At 44.9% G+C, this 12,827-nt stretch overlaps 2 protein-coding genes across 3 annotated transcripts; both read left to right on the top strand.

Moving 5' to 3' along the window:
- The first annotated feature begins 188 nt into the window (after nucleotides 1-188).
- On the top strand, nucleotides 189-7,477 carry LOC103281008 (zinc finger and SCAN domain-containing protein 31). Of its 2 annotated transcripts, none has more exons than XM_008121619.3 (4): nucleotides 189-295; nucleotides 3,634-4,465; nucleotides 5,866-5,998; nucleotides 6,614-7,477. In XM_008121619.3, exons 2-4 carry the CDS (start codon nucleotides 3,704-3,706, stop codon nucleotides 7,285-7,287), a joined length of 1,569 nt encoding a protein of 522 aa, XP_008119826.1. In that variant the 5' UTR covers nucleotides 189-295; nucleotides 3,634-3,703; the 3' UTR covers nucleotides 7,288-7,477. The 2 variants fall into 2 exon arrangements, with proteins under 2 accessions (XP_008119826.1, XP_062829546.1); XM_062973476.1 differs by lacking the exon at nucleotides 189-295 and adding an exon at nucleotides 346-1,376.
- A 3,022-nt stretch (nucleotides 7,478-10,499) lies between these two features.
- LOC103281009 (zinc finger protein 630) lies at nucleotides 10,500-11,575 on the top strand. Its single transcript, XM_008121620.3, has one exon. The coding sequence runs from the start codon at nucleotides 10,865-10,867 to the stop codon at nucleotides 11,306-11,308; it is 444 nt and encodes a 147-aa protein (XP_008119827.2). The 5' UTR covers nucleotides 10,500-10,864; the 3' UTR covers nucleotides 11,309-11,575.
- The last annotated feature ends 1,252 nt before the right edge of the window (nucleotides 11,576-12,827 follow it).

Here is a 12,827-nt window from a genome sequence, read left to right as displayed (position 1 = left end):
TCCCACAATTCCTAACAGCCTACCGGCTGTTAGGAATTGTGGGAGTTGGAGCCCAAAACACCTGGAGGGCCCAAGTTGGCCCAGGCCTGCCTGCAACATCCTATGCAATCCTGGCCCTGCTGCAATATGTCACTGGCGTCTACAGGGTTAAGACCACAAAGTTCCTGGGAGGCCCTGGCTAGAGTGGCGAAGCGGAAGTCGCGCTACTCTGCAGAGGCAGACTGGCTTCCGCCGTGCTGCCGTCTTCCGGAAGTTGTGTAATCCAGGAAGTACGATATCTTTGGAAGGGTTTCAGGTGAGTCCTTGGAAATGGGACTCCTAAATTGGGGCAGAAAGGAAGGAGGGAAGTTATGAGAAGCGCTTCTTGCGGGGAAGGAAAGACAGCCCCCCAAGGTTGACCAGGAAGACCATTAATTGCTCTCAAGCCGACTTCTAAGAGGCGCCGGGGGCGTCTGCACTGCAGAATTAACCCACTTGATCCCGTTTTTAAACACCTTGGCTCAGTACTATCGAGTCATGGGTGTTGTCGTTTCTCAAGGCCCTTGTGACCAGGAAGGGCGTTGATTGGTGTCAAACCGACTTCTAAGAGGCCCAGGGGGTATCTGCACTGCAGAATTAACCCACTTTGATTCTGCTTTTAACCACCTTGGTGCAGTGCTATCGAGTCTTGGGTGTTGTCGTTTCTTAAGGCCTTTATGACCAGGAAGGGCGTTAAATGCTGTCAAACCGTCTTCTAAGAGGCCCATGAGGCATCTGCACTGCAGAATTAACCCACTTTGATCCCACTTTTAACCATTGTGGCAAATGCTATCGAGTCTTGGGTGTTGTCGTTTCCCAAGGCCTTTAGCTTTTTCTGCTGGGCTTCAAGCTACAACTCTCATTATTCCTTGGTATTTAAAAGTGATGCCAAACTGGGTTAATTCTACAGTGTAGAGCCAGTAGGCTGTTAGGAATTGTGGGAGTTGAAGTCCAAAACACCCGAGGGCCCAAGTTTGCCCATGCCTGGTATAGAGGTACCCTCTGCTATGGCATTCTTAGCAGAGTCTATGTCGTGATGCAGTGGTTTTCAATGTTATTTCACAACTCTTTCCTACTCAAACCAACCAACCGCTTGAACTTGAAGGGCTTGAATCGAACCCTGTCTCCTTTTAGATATTAATCAGGACTTGTGTTTAATTAATTTTTGTTACATCATCCAGAAATGGTTGGTCACCCATCTTTGGTGATCAACAGATATATTGGTAACTCAACATAAGGTTGTTTTCTTTTAAGCAAGATGGTAGGAAAACCGTCAGTGTGTCTTTTACTGTTGCTTCTTACGGATGCTAGAAAAAACTTAATCTGCCTCAAATCTATAACCAGAATGGAGAATCAAGGTGGGCATGTAATAAATAATTTAATTTCTCTACATAATGTGTACTTACATTAGCAAAACTGGAGATTAATTTGGGGTGGTTCTAGGTAAGAGGGAAACAGAGGCCAAATTGGGCATGACCCAGTGGTTGGAGGGACTGGAGCTATAAAACCTCATCCACTTCTCTCTCTCTCTCTCGCTATATATACCTATATCTATACCTCTCATTATCTCCATATCCATACTAAGCTGGTTAGAATGTCCTTATTTCTTGAATTCTAAGAAACACCCCCCATAAACATCTCTAAAAGTGGGGTGCAGGTGCTTTTCCTATATATAGATAAGCCTTTTCTTTCTGATAGTGGCACTGTACTTCAAGTGGAGAATGGTAGTACTGCATTTCTTCAATTCTAAGGGTTTAACCCATTGCGCTACTATGGATCCGCGTATAAAACTAGCATATATACCTGGTGTTTCCTAAGTATCAAAGGGGTTGCTGCTTTCTCTTTCCCTCCCCTCATACCTTTTCCCTTTCCTATGTCTGTTTTTCTTTTTTTTCTCTCTCCCCGCTCCCTTTCTTCCTTTCCATTTCATTTTCCTTCCCCTCTCCCTTGCCCTCATACATAGGCCACCTTTCTTACCCAATGGCTTCACAGAGGGCCACTTCACCTAACAGCAGCCTTTGTGGTACAGACGGACAGACAGACAGACATTCATATTTTGACTTTTATATATACAGATGGCACAATCAAGTCTTTGTGGTTAAAGAGTGAGTGTCATGGCGGCATTCTGATGTTCTGAAAATCCACCATAATTCCTCCATGACAGGTCAAGGGCTGAGGAGGAGAGAAAGATACCCCTGGACATTTGGAAAGCTTCTCATGAGAAAGGACTGATAAGAATTTTTGGGAGGAGGACTGGTGGGAGTTGCTTTGACCTGGGTTGCCATGGCTACAAGGGAAGGGGGGGTTGAAATTCAGGGGGCAGAAAACTAGAACTTTTGCACAAAAGCTCCATTAGCTGTAGAAACCTAGGCAATAATAAAACTACAGTAGAATCTCGCTTATCCAACGTAATCTGCCTTACAGTAGTCAAATGTTTTGTAGCCAATGTTTTCAATACATTGCGATATTTTGGTGCTAAATTAGTAAATATAGTAATTACTACATAAGTTACCATTTATTGAATTGCTTTTTTCTGTCATTTTGTTGTAAAACATGATGTTTTGGTGCTTAATTTGTTAAACCATAACGTAATTTGAAGTTTAACAAGATTATCCATGATCCCTCCTTATTATCCAACATTTTCGCTTATCCAATGTTCTGCTGGCTCGTTTATGTTGGATAAGCAAGACTCTACTGTATTTCCAAGATTCTCTTTTGAGTGGCCTTTTTTCTTGTCAGGAGCAACTTGAGAACCTGCAAGACGCTTCTGGTGTGAGAGAGTTGGCCGCCTGCAAGGACATTGCCTAGGGGATGCCCACATGTTTGATGTTTTACCATCCTTGTGGGAGGCTTCTCTCATGTCCCTGCATGGAAAGCTGGAGCTGACAGACAGGAGCTTATCCTACTCCCCGAATTCGACTGCCGGCACAAGGGTTTAACCCATTGCGCACTGGGGACTAATGTTGCTGAAGTGGTTCTGCAGTACCTTACAGTGGGATATATAGAGTAGTCTCTCACTTATCCAAGCTAAATGGGCAGAACCTTGGATAAGTGAATATCTTGGATAATAAGGAGGGATTAAGGAAAACCCTATTAAACATCAAATTAGGTTATGATTTTACAAATTGAGCACCAAGACATCATGTTATACAACAAATTTGACAGAAAAAGTAGTTCAGTACACAGTAATGTTATGTTGTAATTACTATATTTATGAATTTAGCACCAAAATATTATGATATATTGAAAATATTGACTACAAAATTGTCTTGGATAATCCAGAAGCTTGCATAAGCGAGTCTTGGAGAAGTGAGACTCTACTGTAAATATACCTCATACAGATGCACATTTGAGGTTTTGATTTGTGGATTTGATTATTCACAGATTTGCTAAAAATGTTCCCTCTAGAATTGCTAGGTCCCCCAGTCTGATTCTGTAGTCATCCTCCTCCAGTTATGCTGGAGAACCTAGAGATTTCATGTTCCCTACATCTTCCCTTTCTTACAGATTCCATATGAGTAAGTTCAAATAGAAGTGTAGCATTGTGAAGTTACAAACAGAGTTCCTGAAGCTGCGGTCAATTTTCTCATGTGTCTCCAATCCTTTCTCTCTCAGGGCCTTTGATTCTGGTCTTCCAAAACGCGAATTCTCTGCTTGTGCCCCCATCTTGTCCGTGAACCCTTCCATGCAGAGAAGTCCACCAGGGATGAAAATGGAGGAGACACGCCAAGTCGACCCCAAACCAGTAGAAGGATTGGAAGGGGCCAGAAAGTCTCCACATGCCATCGAGAGGAGCTGCATCCGTGAATTCCTCCATAAGATGCCGGTGCCGCAGATTAAAGAGGAGGCTGATGAAGGTCTCATTCAGCGCTGGGAGGTCCAGTGGCAAGAGTTCCTGAAGGAAGTGGAGTCTCCTTGCTCAGGCTGGGGGCTCCCACCGTTGCCGGAGGAGCCTGCCCCATGGGATGACGCCAAGGCCTTCCTGGCCTCCTTCGAGCAAGTGGCTGAGGCCTGCCGGTGGCCCAGGGAGGAGTGGGTCACCCGGCTCCTTCCGGCCCTCCGCGGAGAAGCACAACAGGCTTTCAACCGGCTGGAAGCTCGAGACAGAAAGGATTATGGGAGAGTAAAGGTGGCCATCTTGCGGGGGGCTGCCCTCAACAGGGAGAAAAGGCGCCAGCATTTCAGGCACTTCTGTTACCAGGAGGCCGAGGGTCCCAGAGGGGCTTACGGTCGACTCCAGGATCTTTGCCGCCGGTGGCTGAAGGTGGAGAAGCACACGAAAGAGCAGATCTTGGAGCTGCTGATCCTGGAGCAGTTCCTGACCGTCTTGCCTCCCGAGATCCAGAGCTGGGTCAGGGAACGAGGCCCCGAGACCTGCGCCCAGGCAGTGGCCTTGGCTGAGAACTTCCTGCAGGTCCAGAGAGAGGTACAGCGACAGAAAACTCAGGTGGGAGAGCGAGATACACACACTGAGACATGTTTACATTCAGATGTCCATCCCTAAGACATACAGACAAGTTGAATGAACCCCAAAACCTGTTCAAAACCAGAGCTCAGTCCCTAAGACTACCTGGATATATCCCAAACCCAATTCACATACAGAGTTTGGTCTATAAGAACAGCTGAATAAACCTTAAATGTCACTCAGGTACAGGGCTTGGTCCCTAAGACTGCCTAAATATTGGAAATAACTGCACCCAGTCTCTGGACACCTATCCCTTTGGAAATAAATGGCAATCGTAACATTATTGAAAAATGATGTCATATCCGTTTGGCAAATGTGAATCTCCATGAACATGTGGAGACCACCTTTTCAAAACCACTAGTCAAGAAAAGCATGACCTTGTTAGAAGTCAACCCTTTGAACAAGTGATATTCATGAGCATTCATGTAATGGCACACAGGTAACTCAGCTATTAAGCTAAAGAACCATGTCTTTGAACTGCCAAGGACAAAGACATGCCACGACAAAAATATATTTGGTTAGCAGAGGATGGTTGTTTCTTTGAAGTTGCAGTTGCAATTCTAATTATCCAATTTCTTAGTTCAAAATAAGCACTCAAAAATTAAAAAACCAAAGTCTTCTTTTGAAAATAACATATCTTGTTTACTCTTAAACATCTTGTATTAATTCACCATACAGGGACATTTCTTATTGAAGTTTAGTTATAGATAGGATGTAGTTCTCTTTCTGTGTTGAGTACACAGGATATCATTCTTAATCAATAGTCCATACTCTTTAGATATAGTTGTACTCACTGAAGTCCATAAGTCATACTTCTCTATTGAAGTCCAAAACAGCAACATGCATCCACCACCACTGAGGTTTGATGCAAACTCATTCATCCACCTCCACTGAGGTGTAAAGCAGACTTAACACATTGAAGTCTATAATCACACTGAATATAAAATGGAGTCTTGAGTCTGAACATGCTAAGTACAATCACATGTCTATAACCCCTCCCATACCAAAGAGGTACAGTCAAACTGGCAAATCAACATACACATAGAATACAGGTTAGCAAATATATACATTAACAAATAAATAGTGAAAGACTTGGGAGGTTGCTATTTCCAACACTAAATAAGTCCCAAACTCTTTTAACATATAGCACTCAGTCACTACGACCTCCTGAATAAACTCTAAATGCTGTTCATATACAGAGCTCAGTCACTAAGACCTCTTGGATAAACCCCAAATCCTGTTCACATACAGAGCTTGGTCCCTAATGTCACCTGAATAAGCTCCAAACCCTATTCACATACAGAGCTTGGTCCCCGAGACCACCTGAATGAGTCCTAGACCCTGTCCTTCTGCCCTGAAAAACATCTTGCCTGTTTTTCCAGATCACACCAGCCTTTGAGGAAGTGGCTTTGAGATTCTGTGACCCTGAAGCTGCTCCATCTGCTCCCACCGGTTACAGGCAGCTACCCAAGGAGACCAAGCAAGAGGAGGGCAGTGGCGAGGCCATCTTGATGGGTGAGAATATAAGCTATTAGATTTGAGAATGACCCTTGAGACTATCCAGTTTGGCCCTGGCAGGGATCTCATAACTTCAGATTTTCCAAACTTCTCTAGTATGTTCAGTTGCTGATCAATTCCTCAATTTGCTGTGTGCCATAAAAAAGAATAGGAAAGGGTTATGGGAGAGGCAGTGGGTGGGGTCATTCAAATGGCACACCAATGGAGAGAGAGAGGACACTGGGATACCTGTGGTGGGGGAAAAACACAAAAACTAGGGTGCAATTGTCTCCATATGAAAGTCTTCACTTGTGTGGTGAGCAGTATGATGTTTACGAAGGACATTGGCAGGGCTCTTGGGGATGTTCACGGTACTCGCTATAACCTGCAATGTCATTGGAAGGAGGGGCTTTGGTGTTTCCTGAGCAGTGGGAGCTATAGCTGTATGTGGAGGCAGGAGCTTGTCCGTGTAAGTGGACACCCCAGCCACACACAAAACATACATACAGTATTTTCACTTTTTTATGTGTATAGATGATGTTTTCATTCCACTATTTGTTTCCTGTCTAGGTAGCTGCATTATGTGTAGAGTCATCCCTCCACAAGTGATTTTTGTCTTTTTTTTCCCTCCAGGTGCTAAAGGGTGGATGACTATAGCGGAAGGAGAAGAATTTCCACCAGAAGCTTCTGAGCAATTGGCACCCCACGGGCCAACCGTTTGGCGATCAGCAGAGAATCCCCCCCAGTTTTGTGAGCAGAGAGCCATTCTAGGGAGTCACCTGGAGCTCAGCTCAGGGCAAGAAGTAGCTCTATCTGTCCCGTTGGGGGGACCGTTGCAGGACTTGAAGGAAGATGTGTTCCAGCGGAGGATGTACCCTGGTAAGAGACCGAGTATCTACGGTGTGCTTAGGAAAAAGTTTGGTCAGAGCCCGAGCCTCATTAAACATGAGAGCGTCTACTCAGGAGAAAAGCCCTTTAAATGCTTGGACTGTGGAAAACGATTCAGTCAGAAATTCCAGCTCCTTGGGCACCATAAAAGGTGTGAAAGTGAGAGGCCCCACAAGTGCCCCACTTGCGGGAAGCGCTTCTCTCGCAACTCCTACCTTAATACTCACCAGAGAATCCACACTGGGGAGAGGCCCTACGAGTGCCTGCGCTGCGGGAAAAGCTTCAGCCAGAAAGCGAACCTTAACACTCACCGCAGAATCCATACGGGGGAGAGGCCGCACGAGTGTCCCGTGTGCGGGAAGAGGTTCTCTCGCAACACGTGCCTTAACAGACACCAAAGAATCCACACGGCACGCTAGCCCTATGGAGGCTTGGACGATGGTGGTGGTGGAGGAGGAGGAGAAGGAGCTGCTTCTTGTAGAAAATCAGTATCACCCATCATTCTGGCCCACGGATGCCCTTTAGTCAGAAATGTCATGTTTTAAGGCACTGTAAAATGCAGGAGCATTCAGTCACTCACACAATAAAGAATGTCCTCCATTCCTGCCATGGCTGTTTTTGATTTTTTGGGGGGAACCATTGGATGCATACATACATGCTGCTAGAGATTGTAGCTCACATGCTTCAAATTGGACTGCATCTCCAAGCATTCTTCATAGCTGACTGCTGGGGCTGCTAGGAGTCATGAATGATTCCCACCTCTGCTATAGGCAGAGAACTCATTCTTGTTGCTAAAGACAGTGAAGCCTGTCTTAGGGTGAAGAAGAAGTAGCATTTTCCACAGCCCAATAATTTATTTAATATGTTTCTTGTATTTTTTTTAATGGGGCTCCCGATAGCGCAGAAGGTTAAACCTCTGAGGTGATAAACTTGCTGACCAAAAGGTTAGCAGTTCAAATCTGGGGAGCAGGATGAGCTCCCGCTGTTAGCCCCAGCTTCTGCCAACCTAGCAGTTCAAAAACATGCAAATGTGAGTAGACCAATAGGTACTGCTGCGGCAGAAAGGGAACAGCAGTCATGCCAGCCACATGACTATGGACAACACTGGCTCTTTGGCTTAGAAATGGAGATGAGCACCAGCCTCCAGAGTTGGACACAACTAGACTTAATGTCAGAGGAAAACCTTTACCTTAACCTACTTGTATGTTTAAGAGAGCAGGTCTTTTTGAGTGAGGAAAACTTCGGCCTGGCTCAGACCCGTTGTTGTGTGCCTTCAAGTTGTTTCCAACTTATGGTGACCCTAAGGAGAAGCTATCGCGGAATTTCCTTGGCAAGATTTCTTTGCCTTTGTCTGAGGCTGAGAGTATGTGATCTTAAAATTACCCTGGGACTCTCTTGGCCAAAGGAGGATGGGAATTCCAATCTCTAAAGTTGTAGTCTAGTTCTCAAACTAGCATAACAAAATATATAAATAGACTAATACTGGTAGGTGCAGGGATTGCCAGTTTCTTAAGACCATGGTCATGATTTTGATGAACAGGGAGAAGGAAAGATGAGTAAGTGGAGGCAAAATATGTAGCCCTGTTAGCAAAATATATAGCTCACAGGGCTATATGTTCCCCTCTTCTCATTTTAATGCACTGGGAACAAGTGTTAGTGAGCTATGGTTTTTGCTGTTCCTTTCTCTGTATTCCTGTTCATGCCCAAGGCATCTGGAAGCTTTTTTCCCACCCCTTTCTGCTTAACTGCAGTGTGACGTGTCATCAGAACTGAACCAATTGTTCTTAATGCTGCTTTGCTTGAAACTGGACAATACCAAACCATGAAATATGGCACTAGCATATTTCAATGAACTTTACTTAAGATTAATCTTAATTTATCTTAACCATACTTAAGAGGAAACTATGACCTTTCTTTGCAGGTGAGAGCAGTCGAAACCGGCCTCTTCTACAGCTGTGCTGATAAAAGGGGCTATTAGTGAGAGGGATTGAACAAGTTGATTCTCATCGTGATACATGTTTTTTGGGGGGATTTTTTTCATGTCAGGAGTGACTTGAGAAACTGCAAGTCGCTTCTGGTGTGAGAGAATTGGCTGTCTGCAAGGACATTGCCCAGGGGACGCCTGGATGTTTGATGTTTTACCATCCAACATCCGACTCGCGTCCCTACTCCATCATGATTCTTTGGTAGAGATGAACAAGAGGGTTGTTCTGGAGGGTCTAGTTTCTGGAGAGATATTTTCATAGGCAAGCATATCCCTATTTCTTGGATTTTCTCCTTCCACAGAGGTCCTACACCTCTAACCGCAGCAAATGTGGAGGGCTGACTGTAGCTACATCTTGTCTTGCTAAGGTGAGTTTCCAGTATCTACCAAATACTGGATTTTTCTTGTAAGCTACCTGTGATTATACACTTAATTTTATGCCAGAAATGTACCTTTTCAAGATTGGGGTCTCCAGAATTCCCCAGCCTTGAGTGTGAGGTTATTAACTATGATGTTTGGGAACTTCAGGAGCTGTAATGGAGAAGTAACACTTTCAAACTTGTCTTCATAAATCTCAGCCCTGGTGAGGGAGAATTAAGACAACCAGTTGAGATGTGTGAGGCAATGCAAAAGGGGGAAGGGGATAGAGAAACCATAATACTCTGGACTTACCTTAACAACATCCTCCCCACTCAGTTGCCAACTCAAGATTGGCAGGAGACATGTGAGGTGGGCCTCCATAAGGTCCACCAATGTAAGAACCTCTCATATGATCTCTGTTTCTGTGAAATCTCGTGTCTCAAGACCAGGACAATATTGGGATGGCAATCTAGAGCTATTGGAAAGTGAGATCTTTACTGTTGTGAGTTCAGAGTTGGCCCAGAGGAGGAAGAGTGGCTGCCCAACTCCAACCTCTGGTATATAACGTTAGACCATTTGTACTCCATAGCAAAGGCTCAAGGGTCCATCTGGCGTGACCATATCTGGTTCATACCCACATTGATCAAAATACAGGATTTCCCTTGCAAGCAATCTCTTTTTTTAAAAAAATTAGGATTTCTACATATGATAAAAAGGGGAGAGAAGTAACTGGTGGATTTTGCTTTGAAAATGTTTTGAATTAGAGTGAACAGCAAAGAATGTTATATTTATTTTGTGCAAGTTGTGATTTGAATACAGATCTAGACACATTTCATTATTTTTGAATGTATACTTTCTGATTGTATATTAGACTGTTTGTGCCAAATAATTAATAAAAATAATTTCAAAAAAATACAGGATTTGGAGCATATGGGACAAGATTTCCAGCCCTTAAATTAAGGGGTGTTCAAGATGAAACAGGACACTTGTGGATGCTAGGTTCAATTTATGAAGCCACCCCTGGAAATGTGGTATGTGACACACTGATAGGAATGCTACTTGTCCTGATGGCACCAACTGCTTTGAACTGATAATTACAAAGATATAAAAAAGTGGGGAACATTTGGCTTCCTCGATATTGTGCACTGGACTGCAATCTCTCTATCTCTACCCCACTTTCCCCACAAATTGGGACTCAAGGCATATTACAGATACAAAGCACTGCAAATAAAAGTTTCCACAGTCTCTGGCCATTTTTCTGTCTAGGTGGAATGTAAGAGGACTGCAGTCCACCCAAAAGAGAGGGAACAAATGGCACTCTCTGGATCTTTTTTCTCTTTTTTATTCCATTAGATTTGGGGCAGGCAAGTGAAAACAGAGTGACCCCCAATTGCCAAGGTATCCCTGAAGAATGCGACCCATGCAGAGTGAGAGAGGAGCTTTCAGATGGACAGGATGTGGCCAAAGCACCCGAGAACCTTCACAACCCAAAAAGGAAGCCGGGAGATGGATTCAGAACCAATGGGGATAAACCCAGAGACAAGATCTCTCCTGAGACAGAACCAGGGCCTCACCTGAAGACTGGTGGTGCGGTTGGTAAACCCTTGACAAAATTAGGGCTTTTCAAGAAGGTTAAAAACAGCAATGGAGAGATGAGGTACCTGTGTGCCGAGTGTGGTGAAAGCTTCGAGCAGAAGAAGCACCTGACTGCGCACCAAAAGGCCCACAGTGGGAACACATTCTACGACTGTTCTGCTTGCGAGAAAAGCTTTGTGTGGATGTCGGACCTGGCCCGTCACCAGAGGATCCACACCGGGGAAAAGCCGTACAGCTGCTCAGTCTGCGGGAACGGGTTCAGCTCCCGCTCTGGGTTCCTCCACCACAGGCGCATCCACTCCGGCGAGAGGCCCTTCCGGTGTTCAGACTGTGGCAAGGGATTTGTCTGCAAGTCGTACCTCACTCGGCACCAGAGGTCCCACCTCCACCGGAAAACATACTCCTGCCCCGAATGTGAGGAAAGCTTCTGTCAGATCTCTCTTCTTATGCTGCACAAAAAAACCCACGCAGCGGAAACACCTGCCGATAGTGGACTATAACCCTGAATCTTGGGATTATGCTGACATTGCAGTTCTGTGTTTATTTGTGCATTTGTTTTGTTTCATTTGTGGTTTAGGAGTATTCAAATTGTTATCCTCTTTTTGAAAGTAGAAATGATCACTCTGGATTTTCTTTATTGGCATTCCAGCGTCATCTCCATACATGTTTGGTGGCGGTTGCTATCTCGATTAGATTGAGAAATTGTGGGCTGTATTTAAGACATCTACACACATAATAAAAATGAAAAATGTGTATGTGTGAATGTGGCAGAGGTGTCTACTTACACAGACAAACTGCCACCTCCATAAACCGCTATGGCTCCCACTGAGCAGGAGACACCAATGGCCCTCCCTCCAAGAAACAATGCAGGTTATAGTGAGCACTATGAAAATGTGGCCAAACCCTGCCAGTGTCCTCCACAAACATCATCCTGCCCACCGTCCAAGTGAAGGCTTTCATGCAGGGACAACTTCCTCCTAAATGTTCTCCAGAATGGACATCCCAGGGTACCTTAATTTGCATGACCCTGCCCACTGCCTCTCCCTTAACCCTTTCCTATCCTTTCCTATGGTACACGGTTAACGGAGGAATTAATCACCAACTGAACAAGAAGTTTGGGGAATAATTCACCATGATTCACACCATGTACTTGACCTACATGTAGAGAGCACTGTGAACCCAACCAACAATGGATCTGGACCACACTTGTCATGATGGGATGATGGGACTTGCAGTACCTTCACTGATACTGTGACCCCCCCCCCCCCCACACACACACACACACACACACCGACAATGGACTGGGACCAAACTTGGCACAGAGAAGCTCCATCACCAACTGAACATACTGCAGGAGTTAATGGGAATGAACCTTCATTTTGGGAGTTATAGTTCACCCTTATCCAGAGAACACTGAACCCAGCAGACATCAAATCTTGACCAAACCTGGCACACAGACCCAACATGGCCAACTGCATACAGGCCTGCTTTGGGGGTAATTGATCTTGCATCTGCGAGTTGTAATTCACCCTTATCCAGAGAGCCCTGAACCTAGCCAATGACGGATCTGGACCAAACCTAACTGATATTACCTAACATCCCAAAACAAACAATGCCTTCTTCTAATAACCCGGGAACCACCGGGTCCCCAAGCTAGTATATAATAAAGAAGTAAAGGTTTCCCCCTGACATTAAGTCTAGTCATGTCTGACTCTGGGGGTTAGTCCTCATCTCCATTTCTAAGTCAAATGATCAAGGGTCTGGAGAACAAGCACTGTAAGGAATGGCTGAAAGAGCTGGGCATCTTTAGCCTGCAGAAGAGAAGGGTAAGAGGAAACATGATGGGGCCAGGGATCAAGATGTGGGAGGAAATCACAGGGAGGAGTGAGTAGGATTGTTTGCTGCTGCCCTGCAGACTAGGATGCAGAACAACGTCTTCAAACTACAGGAAAGAAGATTCCACCTGAACATTAGGAAGAACTTCTTCACTGTGAGAGCTGTTCAGCAGTGGAACTCTCT

The sequence above is a fragment of the Anolis carolinensis genome, chromosome 2, assembly GCF_035594765.1.
Source record: "Anolis carolinensis isolate JA03-04 chromosome 2, rAnoCar3.1.pri, whole genome shotgun sequence".
NCBI lineage: Eukaryota > Metazoa > Chordata > Lepidosauria > Squamata > Dactyloidae > Anolis > Anolis carolinensis.
Note: the sequence above shows the minus strand (reverse complement) of the source record. Positions and strands in the feature narration are given on the sequence as shown.